The sequence below is a fragment of the Camelina sativa genome, chromosome 18 (assembly GCF_030686135.1).
Source record: "Camelina sativa cultivar CO46 ecotype springtype chromosome 18, ASM3068613v1".
Lineage (NCBI taxonomy): Eukaryota > Viridiplantae > Streptophyta > Magnoliopsida > Brassicales > Brassicaceae > Camelina > Camelina sativa.
In genome coordinates, this window is record NC_141897.1 from 12955108 (window position 1) to 12973627 (window position 18520).

General features: G+C 34.2%; 4 protein-coding genes across 6 annotated transcripts; 1 reads left to right on the forward strand and 3 right to left on the reverse strand.

Annotated features, from left to right (window-relative positions):
• The first annotated feature begins 4756 nt into the window (after positions 1-4756).
• On the forward strand, positions 4757-8779 carry LOC104760933 (uncharacterized). Of its 2 annotated transcripts, none has more exons than XM_087500217.1 (14): positions 4757-4988; positions 5195-5625; positions 5720-5788; positions 5883-5984; positions 6070-6138; positions 6228-6350; positions 6565-6612; positions 6706-6812; positions 6919-6990; positions 7144-7195; positions 7335-7963; positions 8052-8261; positions 8342-8462; positions 8545-8779. In XM_087500217.1, the coding sequence occupies exons 2-14, from the start codon at positions 5215-5217 to the stop codon at positions 8602-8604; spliced, it is 2073 nt and encodes a 690-aa protein (XP_087356343.1). In that variant the 5' UTR covers positions 4757-4988; positions 5195-5214; the 3' UTR covers positions 8605-8779. The 2 variants fall into 2 exon arrangements, with proteins under 2 accessions (XP_087356343.1, XP_087356344.1); XM_087500218.1 differs by having other exon boundaries at positions 4980-5074.
• A 292-nt stretch (positions 8780-9071) lies between these two features.
• Positions 9072-10873, reverse strand: LOC104760934 (uncharacterized). Its single transcript, XM_010483928.3, has 5 exons — positions 10532-10873; positions 10047-10160; positions 9765-9960; positions 9608-9627; positions 9072-9329 (listed from the first exon to the last, which is right to left on the reverse strand). Exons 2-5 carry the CDS (start codon positions 10142-10144, stop codon positions 9299-9301), a joined length of 345 nt encoding a protein of 114 aa, XP_010482230.1. The 5' UTR covers positions 10145-10160; positions 10532-10873; the 3' UTR covers positions 9072-9298.
• Positions 10874-11628: 755 nt separating this feature from the next.
• On the reverse strand, positions 11629-12275 carry LOC104760935 (biogenesis of lysosome-related organelles complex 1 subunit 2). Its single transcript, XM_010483929.3, has 2 exons — positions 12101-12275; positions 11629-12006 (listed from the first exon to the last, which is right to left on the reverse strand). Exons 1-2 carry the CDS (start codon positions 12182-12184, stop codon positions 11710-11712), a joined length of 381 nt encoding a protein of 126 aa, XP_010482231.1. The 5' UTR covers positions 12185-12275; the 3' UTR covers positions 11629-11709.
• A 380-nt stretch (positions 12276-12655) lies between these two features.
• On the reverse strand, positions 12656-17298 carry LOC104760936 (peptide-N(4)-(N-acetyl-beta-glucosaminyl)asparagine amidase). 2 transcript variants are annotated; one of them, XM_010483930.3, is made up of 16 exons: positions 16424-17298; positions 16161-16325; positions 15975-16073; positions 15775-15861; positions 15593-15675; positions 15241-15354; positions 15046-15100; positions 14877-14963; positions 14737-14792; positions 14584-14643; positions 14411-14498; positions 13552-14319; positions 13405-13465; positions 13220-13322; positions 13005-13139; positions 12656-12908 (listed from the first exon to the last, which is right to left on the reverse strand). In XM_010483930.3, the coding sequence occupies exons 1-16, from the start codon at positions 16553-16555 to the stop codon at positions 12824-12826; spliced, it is 2178 nt and encodes a 725-aa protein (XP_010482232.1). In that variant the 5' UTR covers positions 16556-17298; the 3' UTR covers positions 12656-12823. The 2 variants fall into 2 exon arrangements, with proteins under 2 accessions (XP_010482232.1, XP_010482233.1); XM_010483931.2 differs by having other exon boundaries at positions 16161-16291; positions 16424-16694.
• Positions 17299-18520: the final 1222 nt, after the last annotated feature.

Sequence of the window (18520 nt, forward strand, 5' to 3'; positions counted from 1 at the left end):
AAAAGAAGAATATAATTGCGTATTTATCTTGAATAGTATAAATCACAAATTCGATTTCTTTCTTATTTCCTTTTATTATATTTTTGAGGGATACTTTGAAAATTACAAAATAAAACCAGCGAAAAAACAAATTTTTTTGAAAACTAATGTGAGACCCCAATTTCAGAGATTTGCAGAAAAGTTTAAAAGAATTGATTTGGTAATCTATGTCATCAAAGTGCACTTATATTTTTGGTCAAGAGTTTTGAGAGAACTCGAGAGTTAAGAATGTTTGAGCTAGAGTAGTCTCAGGATTGGTGACCTTCCGGGAGTGACTATCGGAACTGTGCGAGTGAGACAAAACACAAGGAAAGATCATGTGGTGATTTGTAGGGACGGTAACAAGTCTTTAAAGCCTCTCGGACTTAGCAAACCGACCGTCGGATATGAGTGAGCTTACGGGTCTAGTAAGATGACATGAGGTCCATTAAGGAAGGAAAACCCATAGACTGGGATTGGACAATGGGGTCCACTAAGAGGTAGCGGCTGGGGCGTTACAAGTGGTATCAGAGCCGAACCTAGATGAGTGTGGAGTCGAGTGGGCTCACACTGTCGGGGGTGACAGTCTTGGTGCGCAACGAGGACGTTGCGATCTGTTAGTGGGGGTGAATTGTGGCACCCTGGTTTCAGAGACTTGCGGAGAGGCTTAAAACAATTGATTTGGTCACATATGTCACTAAAGTGCACTTATCTTTTCGGTCAAGCGTCCTGAGAGAACTCCACAGTTTAGCGTGCTTATGCTGGAGTAGTCTTAGGATGGGTGACCGGAAGTGACTGTCGGAACTGTGCGAGTGAGGACAAAACACAGGGAAAGATCAAGTGGTGATTTGTAGGGACGGTAACAAGTCTTTAAAGCTTACCGGAAGTAGCAAATCGACCGTCAGATTCTCACGGACCTAGTAATAGATCGTGAGGCCTATTAAAGAAGGTGGGACCGTGAACTAGGATTGGACATGGGGCCCACTGAAAAGTGGCGGTCGGAGCATTACAACTAACCTCTATACAAAGGAAACAAGCAACTGATAAAGAACAAATAGAATACAATGATAAAATATGTCAAACATAAATGAAACATACACAAAATGAGGGATTCGACAAATTAGATTTATCGAACTAAACAAGAAATTTTATTTTCAAAAGACTTTAAAAATATCAATCAAAAATGGTCACAGGCTCACGACTAGAGTGTTTAGTTATCGAATTTTCTTCTAAATATACCAGAGTGTTTAAAAATAACATAACTACTAATACTATCATAAGTTTCATAACTTGCCAAGATAAAACCAGTCATAGTTTTTCACACTTTCTTCGGTATACAATAATATTATAGATAAGGTGCTAAAGGAGAATTTATTCTATTAAAATTCAAAATAAATATCAGCTATGTTTCGTATTTTTATATTCCTAACATTATCTATAAAATAAGAAACATTAATAAGTTAAACATAGAAGAAAAATACTTAAGTTCAGTTTAAGGGGTGAACCCCTTTGCTCACCTCCTCTTTGATAAACCAATGAAAAGATGCCAGATAATATTCTATTTTTAAAAAAATTAAAATTAACATCTTAAAAACAAAAAAAAGTAAGGAAACACAATATGTAGACTTTTTATTAAATGAGTTTAAATGTAAATTTAAATATATATAAAAGGATTATGATTTCAATTTTTAATTAAATGAAATTATACATCGGTTTGAGTTTATAAATAAAGATTTAGAGTTTAGATTGTATAATTAAACGAGAGTATATGTCAGTCTGAGTTTATAAATAAGGATTTAGGGTTTAGATTCTACAATTAAACGAGAGTATATGTCGGTTTGAATTTATAAATGAGGATTTGAGTTTACAATTAAATGAGATTATGTATCGGTTTGAGTTTATAAATGAGAATTAGGTTTTAAATTTTATAATATCAAACAAATTTATATGTCAGTTTGAGTTTTAAAAAAAAAATAGGGTTTAAATTTTATAATATTAAACGAGTTTATGTATCAGACTGGGTTCAAATAAATTATTTTTTTACTGATTTTCGTAACAAAAGGATTCTAGATATTTTTCAAAACTTCTAATAATATGTTAGGACTTAGGAATAAGGTAAATAAAAAAAAGAGATAAATACAAAAGTCCCTAATCTAAATATTAAGAAAAGAGGCGACGTCACAAAATATTAATACATATATATTTTTCTAATTTTTTTATTTGATTTTACTGGGATGATTTTCTAAAATGCCATTTTTGCCCAACTATTTTTTAAATTTTCCATTTTTTCATTTTTTCCACTAAAAAAAAATAAAATTTGGAGAATGTTTTTTTTCCTTAAAATGCATACTTAATAACAATAACTCTATCCTAAAAGAAAATGGAACCTAACCGATCCAAACATAATGTGTAATTGTGATTTTAAATATAAGAAAATAGAAAATTTAAAATAATTATTTAAAAATGGCAAAATCTATAAATTTCACTCAAATAAGTCCTTATCTATAATTAACTCGATTTTAATTTGAAGTACAAATATTTTGTTTATATATAGTATTACTTGGCACCTTTTCATTGGTTTACAGAAAAAGGGTGAAGGATCCCAAGTATTTTATGTAAGGAAATTAATATGGTTACTTGGTTAGTATCAAGTAGATCTTTCTTTTTTGTACTATTTTAAATAATTCTGTACTATTATTTTGTTGTACTATTTGAAAAGATTAATAAGTTAAACATTGAAATATATATAGATCCTACAAAAAAATCTTGCGATTTACATGTCACCCAATTTTTTGTACTATTTTGTTTTTTTTTTTTGTAAGGACGAAAGTTAAATACTTGTTGATGTTTTGGTCCCATATTCATCCGAACGTGTTTCATGTTTCCTTTGGCTCTTCTTGTGTGTGTCCCACTATTTTTGCTTTGGTGGCTGATTATCAATAATGATCATTGTGTTTTGTGGGTACTACTACTACTATAAGTTGATACAACCAGCGAAAAACCAAATTCCAATTCAAATGAAATCCCACTACAAGAAAACACGGATTTTCCGGCTACGATCGGCGACTAAAAGTGTAGTCATTAAGTTTAATGATAATTTACCCACTAATTATCGACTGATTTGTGACTATTTATCTATAGTCGTTTATTAGTCGCATATTTGCGACAAAACAGTTTAGTCGCTAAATGGCGACTAAAAAAGGACGAAATAAGGAAGTTGTGAATGTTGACGTCAAACGGTCGCCAAATTTGCGACTAATTGTTTAGTTGTTAATGTAGTCGTTAAAGATTTTTAGTATAAATTAATGCACTTAGGAGTAGACATTATATTTTGTTCAAAAAAAAAAAGGAGTAGACATTATATTAACATCCAATTATGTTTTGGGATATACAATGCTTAATTCCTTTTTTTTTTGCGGTATAATTTTACCCTTAAAACTTCTTTAAGCTGAATTACCAACATTTTAACCTTTTTTAACTGTAGTAGAAAGTAAAGAGATTGTGATGTATTTTATATATGATTGAATTTCGAGCAACATTTTGAGACAATAACGAATTGTGTATGTTTGAAGAGCATGTCAACTCTGCCCTAGAGGCTTTATTTGAATGAAAAACGAGGTTGTTTGACAAAAAAAAAAACGAATTGTGTATATGGTTACTGATTTCAAGCCAGGATTTTCTATATTTCATTCACAGGAAGATATTATTTTATGAACCAAATTGAAACCCATCAGTTTACTAAATTCTCGTTTCCAAAAAAAAAAAATTAAGATTCTACGTAGCATTAACTATTAAGTTAACACTGTTGGCCAATGGATGGAGCTTTGTGGATTTAGATGCCAAACCTAAAGCCAATGAATCAACCACATGAGTGGACTTAGGGAACAAAGCATGATCAATCTCCAATGATTTGAATTTTCAGGGAATATGTTTTATCTTTGGAACTCAAAATTTGTTCTGATTACATCTTTTGGATTTGTTCTCTAACTTTATGAAGGTGAAATCCGTTAAGAATCATGAATTGGAGGAGTATTTAAAGCGTAAAATCTCATAACTTAATAAGAATGAGGAAGAACGCAGGAAGCAAGAGCAAAAGGTTCAGGAGCATATTCTGTCAACACTTTTTGGTCATGGTGCTTAGGTTCAATGAATGCAGCCAAGGTCTTGAATATATAATTGGATATGATCTGATATCTTTTTGGTAAGTGCATATCCAAGATGTTCAATATGGCTGAACTCTTAGTTTAAAGCAGAACTTGAAGTTTGGAATGACTTGTACTTTTGTAGTTTGGAAAATGGATTTAATCAGATCTGTTAGATTATCCATGGTTGAAAGTTTAAAACGTTGTAGAGTTCTGTAAGTGGAAGCTTCCACTGTTATAAACACTTTCAACACCTTGTTTTTTTTTTTTTTTCTTTTTTTTTTTTATCAAAGTACTTTCAACACCTTGTTATATATAAAATAGAAACACTTATGAGAGAAAAAAAATTTATTCTTTGTTAATAAAGCCTAATAAATTTATGTTTTAGTTCATAATGAAAATTTCTTAGATATATATGGTAGTCTTTCTTGATATTGTTTTTTTTTCCTTCTTGATTTTAAATCAGTATATACAATTAAAGTTTTATAAAGAGACATAGATTATCATAATTGATATAATAATATATTTTTCGTTATTTTTTTTTTTAAGGATTTCAAATATATTAAATACACTAAATATGGAGTATACTTTAATGCGCCATCATTAGTCTTATAATCAATAAATGTAATGTTTTACACCAAAACCCTAAAAGGTCTATTAGCTCTGTTGGAGAATTCGCCTCATAATATAGAATTTTTGTTTTCACATCTCCGGTTCGAACCTTAAAGGTTTCAATTTTTTTTTTTCAGTCTTTCACTTTCTTCGCCGACGTTTCTCTTTTGCCCGGAGGAGTGTGACTATACCTCCTCTTCTGTTCTTGATTTACAGGTTTTTACCCTCTTTCTTTCTTGTGCACACTTCCCGTTTCTGCCAGTTCGTAACAGTTCAAGATTTATTGATTAAGATTTCTGAAAGTATTGGTTTTTAAAATAGTGATTTAGACAAAGTTTGAATCTTTGTTATGATTACGTATTGGGTTTGATCGGTCTTTGTTTCGTTTGATGATTTAAAACCCTAAATTGCAATTGTCACAGGAAGCAAAAAGCTAAAAAATATGGACTTTGATGATGATCCCAAGCCAAAGGAGGTTGCTAAAACCCGTAGATTCGCACCTGGCCGTGCCGGAAAGACTAAACCGAAACCTAAACCGGAACCCCCTGCAGCTAAACCGGAGCAGCCGGCGTCGTCACAAACTGAGTCTGTGAGCAAGAGTGAGCATGACGTTGATGCCAAGTCCACTGGTGCTGCTAAGGTTGAACCACCTGAGGTCTATAATGGTGCTGTGAAAATGGAGATTGATCCAAAAGTTGATAAAGAGCCGGAGGTCATGGAAACTGAGTTGATTGTGGAAGACCAGCTTCCATTAGAGGAAGAGAAAATGGAAGAAGATGATGAAGAAGAAGAAGATGTTGTTGTTCGTGAAATCGATGTTTTCTTCAAACCGTCTATTGATGCTAATACTGAGGTCTGTATTGGATTTGATTCTTCAAACGACATTTTTGGTTTTGCTAATTGTTTATGGAGTTTTGATTAATGTGTATGTTTCTTAAATGTGACAGCTTTATGTTCTACAATATCCTCTAAGACCGTCTTGGCGTCCATATGAAATGGATGAACGATGCCAAGAAGTGAGTGTTCTACTTTGTGTATTGCTATTACTTGATCTGCATTTTTGTTTTGTTTTTGGTTCTAATCTTTTTTGTTTATTTTTGTGTCTTCAAGGTTAGAGTGAATCCTTCTACATCGCAAGTGGAAATTGATTTGTCTATGGATGTTCATTCGAAGAACTATGATTCCACGTTTGGAGTAGATATGACTAAGCAGGTCCGGTTTTAGTTTCCAACCTTGATTTAAGTTTAATCTTTGTGATGCAACTTCATTTCTCTTGTTTATTTGTTCATTTTGGTAGACCTTGAAAACAACATGGAAGCAGCCTCCTACGTTGGATTATGCTGTTGGGGTTCTTTCAGGTGATAAGGTATTGTTTTCCTCGTTTTCGAAAGCTTGATAACATTGTTGTGGAATGTGGACTGGATACCTTATTAAATTGGACTTGTTGACTTGCAGTTACACTTGAACCCTGTTCATGCTGTTGCTCAGCTTCGACCGTCTATGCAGTATCTTTCATCTGACGGCAAAAAGAAACAAGCAGAATCCACTGAAGAATCTGTTGGAACATCCAAAAAACAGGTATAGATCATGATCCAAAATTTGCAAAAGAATTGAGGTGTATTGATTTTGGTTCAATTTTTAAAGCGCTGAAGATTTAGCATTATTGCTCAGTCTTATTTCTATTTCATTTCTTCTTTCTGCTGTGTCAAAGATTGGTTTGAGTAGTTTGGCTAAGCTTATGCCACCGTTTACGTGATTCTAGTTTTGAGTCTATATATTCTATTTGTGGCAGAACAAGGAAATGCAGGCTTCGACGGATCAGAAACCAAATAATGAAGATGTATGACTTTTATTTAGCTTTTATGTGATCGTTTCTTTGGTTTGTTGCTGGATATTTGGTAAACTTATGCTGCTATCTTTCTTCTTCCTTTAGAATTGGGTTGCACTCACGTATCATGGACTTCAGTCAGAAAATTGCTCCAGATATCTTAACGGGATGATGTCGAATGGGAACTCTTCATTAGATTTCAACATGAGCCCGTATGATGTCTTCCTTTTCACTTAGTTCGCCTTAGAGAATTTGGGGTTTTCTTGCTTACCTTAAACTTTTTTCTTTTTCTTAATATCCTCTTGTATTTCCTTGAAGGGGCGTTTATATCAATGAACTGTGCCGTGGAGGAAGCAACAAAAACTCTGAATCGAAAGAAACATCGAAAAGGTAAATATATCAGGGTCATCTAGTTAACATTTGTCATCTAATCATCAAAAAAAATATTCACTGTCGCTTTACCAATGCCTGGGCTCATGTGTCATCTAGTCAACGTTTGCACCCTTTTATTATGTTCCTTAAGATGTAGTCTTCTGCCTACAGGGACTTGCTCTCCTTACCACTTAAAGAACGTGTGCAAAAGTTGCTCTGCGAGGTTGGTGCTATTGTTGTCAGCATTATGTTTCACAATTTCCTGTTCTTTTCTGTTTTTCAAGATGAAAGTTATATGGTTTGTGCTCTTTTAGTTTTGAGTAAAATATAAGCCATTTGTCAAACTCGTTCTATCATAACAGGGACCACCGCTGCTTCGATACAGTGTTCTTAAGCATTATGCCTCTGAGTTCTCAGACGAGGATTTCTTAGAGGCCCTCCAAGAATATGGCTGGTTAGTTCAAGGTTTATGGACTCCCAAAACTAGTCTACTAAAACTAGACGGGCCTGTAGGAGCTTCCAGGGATTATCTCCTGTGTCTGTTCAGCAAGAATACATCAATAAAGTACTCTGAGGTTGAAGCGATGGGTGTCCTTAAGGATAAGGTGAAAACTATGTTGACTGTATTTGCCAAAGAAAGGCCTCTGCTAAACGATTGGAAGTTCAAAGAGCCCACTGATGTCTCATTCATAAAATCCTACCCAGCGATTGTTAAGGAGCAAGATAATTTTCTTACGGAAAAGAAAGAGAAGCTAGAGTCAGTAATGAGTACCCAAGGAGGAAAAAGTAGAGCTAATAACAGGAGGAATGTTGTTGGCAAAAATTCATCAGTTACAGTTAAACCGGAGGTTCCAACAACCCTCTCTGACAAAGGAGGAAGTTCAAGAAATACAATACCTCGTGTTGTTGATGGACAAAATATGCCAGAGGAACTTCGGGTGGCGTTAGCAAAGGCCTTAAAGAAGGTGTTTCAAACTCACAAAGTTTGCAGGTGACATTCTTTAGGATTATACACTTTCAATTATCTGAACTATGAAATATTTCAGATTATTGGATATGAAACAGATTTTTTTGTGCAGCTACGAGACAATCTGCCAAGGACTTAGGGATCTTGCAGTTTCGACATCGAATAATCCAAAAGCTGATTCGGGCATGGCAGTGAATGTGGCGTTAGCTGTAGATGCTTACCAAAATGATCTCCGAGAAGTTATAAGTGGTGAGGCTGTTGACATTTACGGCTCTTTTGTCTCCAAGTCGTCTCCAGACCACCCAGAATATGATGCTTTGAGGTTACTTGTTATTGGAGCATACTCACATTGGTTCTTTATGTTTCTGTGGAAACTCTAATGTCTGTGTTCGTTATCATCAGGGCATTGGTGATTAAGCTCTTACGTGACAATCCACCTGGAACAAGGCTTATGAAGGCTCAAGTATTTACAGAAGGCAGGACCAAGCTTAAACGTGAAATCACCAACAACGAATACATAAAGGTCTTCACTTGAGTTTTCTTCTACGTTCTGTGTTTTGACCAAAACTGTTGTTGTTTTCGTCTCTGACTCTGTGTTGCCGCAGGTGATGCACGACCTCTGTGAAACCAACTCTTCAGGATGGGTTTTACAGAAAGCTCGATGATGGGTTCGTCACTCGTCAGGATCATCACACACAAATCATTATGACTAGAGGCTGAAAATTAGAGAATAGGTTTCAAGGATCTATAAAATTTTGATATATCCTGAGATATCATTTTGTAAACGGTTCAGTAATTTTGTGAGTTTATTAGTATTTATTTTTCCTTTTTGACATCAAACATCTAATTTTTATTACTCAACTAGAGTTGGTGAGACAAGCCACACTGTTAATAGGAAAAGAAGTGGTCAACTTTAGAGTTCCAAACCTGGTCGAGTTTAACTACATGCAACCAATCCCAAAAGCTGATTAGACAATCAATCCCCAATGCATTGCCCATAGAAGAGCTTCAACTCGACTGAGAGTGTGTCCTAATTTTTTTTATGGATCAACTTATCTCAGTATAGCATCTTCCGGTATATACTTAAACATGCAAGTGAACAAAAGAAAAAAAACAATGGAAACATTGAAAATTGGAGGAAAGTGTAAAAATACTTGAAACTGTTCAATCTAAAAGTTTTTCATAGTTGATGTGATCTCAAGTTTAAAACAAAAAAAGAAGTAATACGAACTCATATTCTGTTGTTTAAAAGGGAACCAGAGAAAGATTGACCAATCTATCCAGTTACTTGAAGAGGCTGCAAACCCGAACTCACTCTTGTGTGTTGTTTCACCATCTTCATTTGCTGCTGAAGTTCCCTCAGAATATGTGCACCAAGTCATATGCAAATCTACTCCAACATTAAGGAAACCTACTCGGACAAAGAGAGGCAAGAGAGAACTATTTTCGAGTGCACATAAACTTTTTCTCTATACGAAGTTACCGTGTTTACTAAACCAAAAAGGCCATTTCTAGATTAATCACATGTTTCTAGGAAGCTATCTAATATTACCTACATCATATCATACCATAGGTGGTGTTCTTTCATAAAGCTACTCAAACCTTCAATTTACTTTTTCACAGTTTCATAATATGAGTGTGACAACCAGATGTTGAGATTAAGGATACGTCCAGAACAGCACAAACGACTGCGACAAAGAGAAAACAACACCATAAGTATAATGAGCATAACAACAGGTTGATAGAGCACATAAAAATAGTTGAATCTAAGGATTGTATCTGGAAAGCAACAAACAATGTAAGAAAAAAGGAAACGATGGCATACCATAAGGCCACCAAGAAAGCCGTCAAAAAGGACCCGATTCAACGAATCAAAGTACAAGTCAGCTGAGAATCCTGCCTTAGCCATGAGCCCAACAGATGTGATCAACATAACCACAAAGTAAAATACAAAACCAGTCAAGCCATTGAATCCAATTATTCCTGCAAGGACACCAGCTATGATAGACAGAAACGTCCGGCTGCAAAAACAAAGAAAATATTAGGGACAGCAAACGATCATCTTCAAGGATAACAAGAGAGAGAGATGTAGTATAGAATCACAGACCTGTTCTGTATGACTTTCAAATTGTTCTGCAAATTCTCAGCACTGAAGGTTGGGATGTCACTCATGACATCCTTTGATCTCTTCTCAACAGAACCCATTTAAGATAGCAAAAATCTGAAACAACATAAAATTTCAAATCTTTAGATTACAGAAAAGAAAAAGGGACGAACTTGGACACCATGGAGTACATGGTCAATTACAAACCCTAAAAAGTATTGATTTTGAAGTAAAATTCCACAGAAACACATCAGGGTTTTCTTACTTTGATTCAATGATTCCATAACTGGGTTCTGCTAAGTAAATACGAATCCTAAAGGCTAAGAAGTTACGATGATGTCATAAGTAGTCTAGGTAAGGTTACTACAAGAGAGTGGGAGGAGCAACTATGGTTAATCTGATCTGGTTTTGTCGATCTCTTAAAGTCAATTCCGATCTACTTTGAGATCTATAAACAAACATTGGAAAAGGAATTGAAGAAGGCTTACAATTTAGAAACAAGAGCAGCGAGAGAGAGAGAGAGAGAGAGAGAGAGAGACCGAAGCAGCTTGCGTGGTACTTGAGAGGAACTATAATGGAGAGGACGAGCCAATTTGAGAGAGAGACAGAGAACAATCAGACGAGAGTATTCGTAAATCTCTCTCTCAAGTTCTCTAAACCCAATCAGTGCTTTTTTTAACAAAAGATTAGACCGGAAAATTGAACCGGAACTAAACCATAAACTGGATTGTCCAGAATTAACAAAAAACTCCAACTATGCTACTAGCAAAATTGCTTGATTCAACAGATAACATAAATTACATTGTCACAATTTTTGACGAGAAAAAGCTAATTTCAACTAAGTTTTAATAAAATATATAACTAGGACTTAATTTCCGATAATATTTTCGACGGTGTATGTATTTCACCGATTTATTTTTTTTACACAAATAGACTTGAAAAAACCCAAGAAAGATTGGTAGTAGGTTTCATTATAGTTCAGTTTGCTTTTAGTATGTTTTAACATGGACAACAAACATAACTCATCTCCATTAGATTAGTTCATCGATAGATAAACTAGTTAGAAAATGTAATGGTATCCATACAAAAAAAAAAAATTTAGTACACTACTATATTCGTTTTTATGAGTCATCAATCAAACCCATAAACTAAAATGAAAAAAAAAGAAAGAAATGTAAGCTCAAATATTTAGACAAAACAACTAGCAAGCAAGGTATAAACTAGTATTATTATGTGTAGGGTTGGTTACTGGACATCCAAAGAAAATTGTGATTTGGTTTGAAACCAAGCTAAACCAAACCGTTTGTGTTGAGAAAATACAACGGTTTTGGCATGGATTGAAGTTCGGTAACCCACCCGCCGTAGCCACCACCACTGATGATTTAGCTCAGAACTTCAGATACTGAGTGTAACTGGATTAGTCAGATTGATGATACATGAAATCTTTCATATACATAATTAATTACCATCTCTGTTAAACTTCAACCTAATCGAGACCAAAAAAAAAACCTATCTAAGCTAGCTTCAATTTCTAAAATCCAAATAAAAAATTTTCGTTAGGTTTTCACTTTTCGATCCCATCATCAATCTCAGTAACAAACATTACCACAAACGATGATAAAATATTGTTGTTACAAATGGTTGGTGCTAATAATTGAATCAAAAATTAATCTGTAACAACAGAGTCATTAGAGCGACGATGATGAGGATGACGATACTCAGTTCGAACTTTGGATTCGAGAACCGAGACATAACGATCTAGAACAGAGATCACAGCTTCAAACTCCGACACTTGTTTCTCGATCGCGTCAATTTGTCCGACAAACTCATCAAAGCCACCACTTTTTGATTTCATCTGCTCCGCGAAAACTCTCAGCCCAGATGCCACGTCACCTAAATCATCGTACTCCGACGCAACTCTCAGATTCATCTTCTCCAATAAATCCAGATGGTTGTTCGTTCCCTGTTTTTATCTAATTCCAATTATTTCAGAACTGTCTAAAAACAATTGATACATCATACAATAAAAAAAGAAAGCTGTAAAAAGTTAAGTTGACCTGGAGCTCGGATTTGACCATGGTTGATACACTTGTGAAGAGGTTTTGTAGCGATTCAGCTAGATCATCACGCGATTCCGCCATTGTTAGCAGAGAGAGAGAGAGAGAGAGACAATTATCGGAATACGCAAATAAATAATGACTCTTCTATTGTTGTTTTTTTAGTTATATGACATTTCATTAAATTAATTATCTTGAGTTGATATTATAGTAATTGTTTACTACTTTGCTTTATCATTGATTCTTTTTTTTTTGTGGTTTGAATTTGATTATTTCATTTGTTAATTCAGCAAAATGTCGTAATATTTTCTTCAATATCATTATTTTCCTTAAAAAAGAAAAAAGAAAAACATTTTGAGATTACAAAAATCACAAAGCTTCCACAAATAGTTCCCAAATTTATGAAAAAAATGATTGCAAAATTTTCAATTCACAGTTTAGAATTCACTGAGAATAGTTAGAAAAAATTAGTACCAAATGAAAGCTTTTGGTTGAGGTAATTTTGTTAACCTGACCAATAACGCTACTTAAAGAGACATCAAACACACAACAAAATTGGTCTCATGAAGTTACATGTTATATAACTTATAACCATAACAATAGCTTTCACATGCACATTATACAACAAAGGCCAATTTGCAGAAAGTGAAGACAAACAAACTGTTGTTTTTGGATCTATATATAATACACAAAAAAATTACATTTGATGTTGCATCCTTGATTTTACGGGTGGCTTCTGTACAGATCGATGCCACCTAGGTGTAGTCTCGAGGTCGAATTCACGTCTCTAACACTTAGAAACCGGAACCTGCAATATACACACATTAGATATGACCATAGGAAAAAAAGAAAAGCAAATGGGACACAATTAAGTTGTAGATGAGTGAAAAGGTTTGTAATATACCTGAAAAGATTTGCTTGGAATCTAGGTGTTGTTATTTTGTAGGATTTGCGTTGGAACCTCTCCTCGAACACCTGACAAGTTTGCTTGTCTAAAACACACCATGTCGATCCACCATCGTTGCTTCCTTCAAGAATCCTGGGAGAGGCAACAAACAGTGTTGTTAAAGCATCAATTGTGTATGTTTAGACTTTTGAATAATAGGAAAAAGACATTACCAATCTTTGGGGTCTCTCTCTGGGGCATCGTTAGCAGACATGAGCTCGTATGCTATGAGTTGGTGCATCTGGTTGTAGAGTGTTTTGTACACAATCCAACTGCCTGTAAGAGGAGAGATTGGTATATCGCATCGTAACATGTACTAACAAATCTCAAAATTTTAAATCAGGCTTTATTTCATTACCTTTTGCACCATTTGGTTCTTCCCATTTGGACTCTTGGATTCCATCAAAAGCTGCAGTTGCCTGAGGCATTGAGAGGCATGCTATTTAGGAATAACCACAATAAGTTTAATGGTAAGATGAGAGTTGTAGTTAGTGTTACTACTTACAATGCCAGCAGGAAGCTCTTCACCACTTGCGAGTACAGAACCAGAGCATACCCTATTTTGTCTCACAAATGGGAAAGACAGTGAATCTTTGTTCAAATTTTGGCATTTGTTGAGGTCAGCGACCAGTTCCCTTAAAGCGTCCAATGCAACGGGCAATGCTAAAGCAGTTTTTGTGGGTTTCCCATCTAAGCATAGTATGACACTTTTCTCATCTGTGTCTTCTTTCTCACTCTTTAAAGAAACAGCGAGAAGCAAACCACCCAGTGCAGGTAGAAACTGCTGCAGCAACGAACTTGAGCTATCTAAGTCTAAACTCAAGCGAGCCTTCCTTGTTTTGTACGGCTCATTTTTCAGATCAACTAGGACTTGCTTGATCATCTTAAGTACCTCAACTGCTCTTGCTACAGGTAAGCCGACCTCAACTAACTGAGTCAGGATAGGCAGAAACGAGTCATAAATGTTGGTCACATGGTCATCAATGCATTTGCGAACTGGGCAAGAGGAAGAGCTGACAGAGGAATCTTCATCTGAACCAAATTCTGATCTCTGAATGCGCCATTCCCTGTCACCACTTTGCCTTCCGGGTAAAGAAACTGAGGCATCATCTGGGGAATACAGATTTCTCTCAAGTTCTTCCTGCTCATGTCTGTCTCGAGTTTCAAGCTTAGGTAAAGACTGGTACATTAAGCTATTTCGCCGTTCCCTTGTCAGGGTTCGAAGAACATCTTGCAAAGATGATTCAGTTGTGAGAGTTCTTCTAGATAAAACCTAGAACAGCAAGACCATGAGTGATGAATGTAAATCCTGTTTCAGATACTTTTAGACAAACAGAACATTCAATGTTTTGGTGTAGCATTACCTCATGCCATTTCTTTGTATATCGCTTAGTAACATCACAAACTCCATCCTTGGAAATCGCTATAACATAATTCAATTTCTTATTCCATCTACAAGGCAGAGATTTTGTCTGAATATGGCAGTCCATTATGGGGATTGCTCAATGTATAGAACATGGAAAGCAAGAAATCATACCCTTTCTCATATAGCATGGGTTTGTCATACACTCCTTCACAAGGGTCAAGATGGATCCATCTGCAGAAAAGACAAAAACGGCATAAATTGCTTCACAGTTGTAAGATCCTACAAAGGAAATCAATTGACATTTGTTTGACACATGAAGTTTACCTCTCCAACGAGTTAGAGAAGCATTCCGTCCAGACGTGATCTGTGAAGTCCAGTATCTGTAAATGAATACAAATATTACAAAAATAAAAGAAAAAACTAGAACTTTTGCAGAGAGTGACAATGTTAGGTAGCAGGATTACCAAACGAGAATCATAGCCAAACGAGCGGCAGTATAGCGTAAAGCAGTTTGCCCACTCTCCGCAACGACCTCTCTTTGTTTCTACAAGCTGCACATACAGGTAAGAAAAACGGAACCTGTCAATGAAGTCAAGAACATATATCTTCCAATGTACAAAACTGATTAGTTACCTTTAGTGGATCGTTGTACCGAGGGAAACGAGTAATTGTTGGACACATGGTACAGCTGTATAAGTTATAGTAAAATGATAAGTCAATTAAATTTAACAACAGAAAATACGAGTAATTCTTGCTCTCAATCTAATACACATGTTACATATCCAGCACAAAAGAAACTATACAGAAGTACATAGTAATTTTACGTACCGATATAATTCAACTCGATTAGCTCCATAAGCAAGCTCTGAGGTAAGTGGGTCACCCATCCCCTGGCCTATGGTTTTGTTACCACAAAAGTCACAAGAAGGTTCATTGACCCATCTGCATTATCAAACAGTTAAACAACTTAATAATAAAAGAGGTCTTAAAACTACTATGGCAATATATATTCTTAAAAGTAAATACGCTACACAGAGACAACAAATAACAGTACAATCCAAAGAGAAGATGATATGATCTCCCATATTTGGGATCAAAATATGAACTAACTATTGGATTATTTGAATTTCAATGTGAGAAATCCTAAAAGAAAAAAGGAAAAGGGAGCTTAGGGAAAAACCTGAAGGATCTTTTGAACCAGAAAAGTAGCTGAAGCAGGAAAGCATCTTCCTTTTCCTTTTTCGATGGTTCGAAATTCCCCTCCTAAAATGTTTGTTAGAAGCAGCTTGGATTAGTCTAAAACCTTTCATTGTAAATTTCATCAAATGTTTCAATATCAGAACTTATATAGTTGACTCAAACCTTGGCAAGAGAAACCAATGCTTTCTCTTCGAGCTCGTCTTTAGGAACAGTCTTTCGAGCAGCTTCTTGACGGGCTGGATCTTCATACTGAACATAAACAGCAAAAAAATTACAATCAATACATCAACCAGAAAAAACCAAAAAAAAAAACACAAAAACTAGAAATCATAAATCAAAGAATCTTAAGTGTATCATCACACCATGAGAACTTGGCTGACATAAGGCCTAACTCTCCCTTCGAATCCACCGTTATCTCGTGCTGCAACAAACTGCTGAAACATCATCGCATCTTCTTCTGCCTGTAAAACCAAGAAACACACAAAAAAATCAAAACAGGTTTCATCATTATCAAATCAGGTTCGCATGGAAGTAAAAAAAAGAATAACCTGCAGCATTCGAGCCAATTCTTCATCTGATTTCACCATTTCAGCATCTGAAGTCTCAACAGAACCTTCTCCTCCTCCTTCGATTGAGAGCAATCGAAGTGTATCGGATATAGAAGCGAGATCAGACTCATCTGATACCAATCGATCATCATCTTCCACAACGATCTATATATATATATATATATATATATATATATATATCAACCAATTTGATCACAAATATCATCAAAGATTCCATTTTTTTTAAAAAAAGCAGATTTTACCTTTTGTTCTTCAGGAGGAACCAAAGTGAGAGAGAAGATTTGAAATCGTAAGACCTCAAGGCCATCTTCAGTGTCGTAGTCGACCTCGAAGCTCGAATCTTCGTGGCGTACAACGAACCTTCGAGCCACCATTTTTTTCAGATTATGGAGAATTCCAAAATGATCGATTCCTCTTCTTAAGTCTTTTTAACAAGTCTTGGAGGACAAAAGGGGAAGAAAGACAGAAACAAGTCTTGGAGGACAAAAGGGGAAGAAAGACAGAAACAAGAACGAGAAAACTTATTCCGGTTTTGTTCTTATATCTGAAAACCATGTTTGGTACGATTTGATTTTATGGTCTAAAGTCTAAACCATGTTTGGTTCATCACTTCATTGTTTAACCTCCTCTCAACATGACTAGATAAATTTATTTGCCGTTGCACAAAATTTCAAAATTTCAAACTGTTAACCTTACGGGTGTATTCAAATTGATCTTTTAAGTATTTTGTGTAAAATTTACAAATCCTATATTATTCTTAAAATTTATTGTTATTGAACTGATGATTTAAAAATCTATTCTAAAATTCACGGTTATTGAATTGATGATTTAAAATTTTACTTTAAAATCCACGGTTATTCAAAACAGTTCATGGATTTGAATAGGGGTGTTATTAGATTCCAATTTATAAAGAATTTTGAATACTTCAACAAAATCATGAAAAGTGAATAAGTAAAAGATTTTTAAAGATTGCTAAAGAGTATTATTATATAGTTTTGTTGATTCTGTTATTGGAAGGTTGATTCCTAAATCTATATGGAATTATAAATTCTAAAAATCAAAACACATGGATTTTAAAATAACATGTTTTATCCTTGGATTTAAATCCTTCTATTTTACACTTTCAAATCCATTCAAATCCATATAAAACATAATGTGGATTTTGAAATCCAAAAACAAATCATTAAATGAATAACATGAGATTTGAACAAGTATTTGTAAATCATGGAACCAATAACACATAATTTTGAAAAGTATTTACAAATCAATGATTGAATAACACATTATTTTTGTTTGGATTTCCAAATCCATTAAAATTATAGAACCAATAACCCCCTCTTAGTTTTCTAAAATCTTGTAAAATAATCCAAACAATCCCAGTATTTTTGTGATACTTTCCATGACTTTATTTTGTGAAGAAATTGTATAAAATCATGAATCAATAACATAATAATTGAATTCATTAATAATCCTAGATTTTTTTATTTTAATTGAATAACACAAAACTTTTAATGACTTTATAAAAGTCTGAATCCAATAACTCAAATTTGTTAAGATTTTAAATGACTTTTTACAAATCACAAACTAATAACACTAAACTTTTGCAAAGTTTAACAAAATCTTGATCTAATAACAACAATTTCTACATAACATAAGTCTTTAAAACATTTAGGGATTCTGAAGGATTTGAGAGGATTTGAGAGTATTTGTTTAGTTAAAAATACATAAATCCAAATCTCATGATTTTTGGTGGGATTTGAAAGAAATTTACAATAAATCATATCAACTTCTCTAATATCATTAAAATCATTTAAAATCTCATAAAAACTCAAATCACTTGGAATATTATTGAATTTGAGTACATCCCCTACGATTTATGAATTATTAAAATTTATAAACATGGATTTTCTTAAAATCAAATTTCATCTTAAATTTTTTAAAGTGACATATATCTTATATATATATTTTTTAATCATCAAAGGGTATGTTTCAATCTTTTTTTTAATACTGAAATTCAATTGAACAGAGATCAAGAAAAGAAAACTACTAGTAAAGAAGACATTATGTATATTATTAATAGCAATCTGAAATCATAATCGAAGTAAAAAATCAACAAGGAAAAATAGCAAGGTAAAAAAAAAGAGATATTTGGCAAGATAGACAGTTTTTCAAACTTTATTAGGAAAGTAGTACAGTCCCTATTCACAATTAGTAAAATAAACGGTTTATATTATAGTACACTATTTGGATGACTCTCCAGCCCTCAACCAAATATAATATTTACATATAGTGCTATGGGTATTAAAAAACAAAACTTTATCTTTGTGAATAGGAAATTG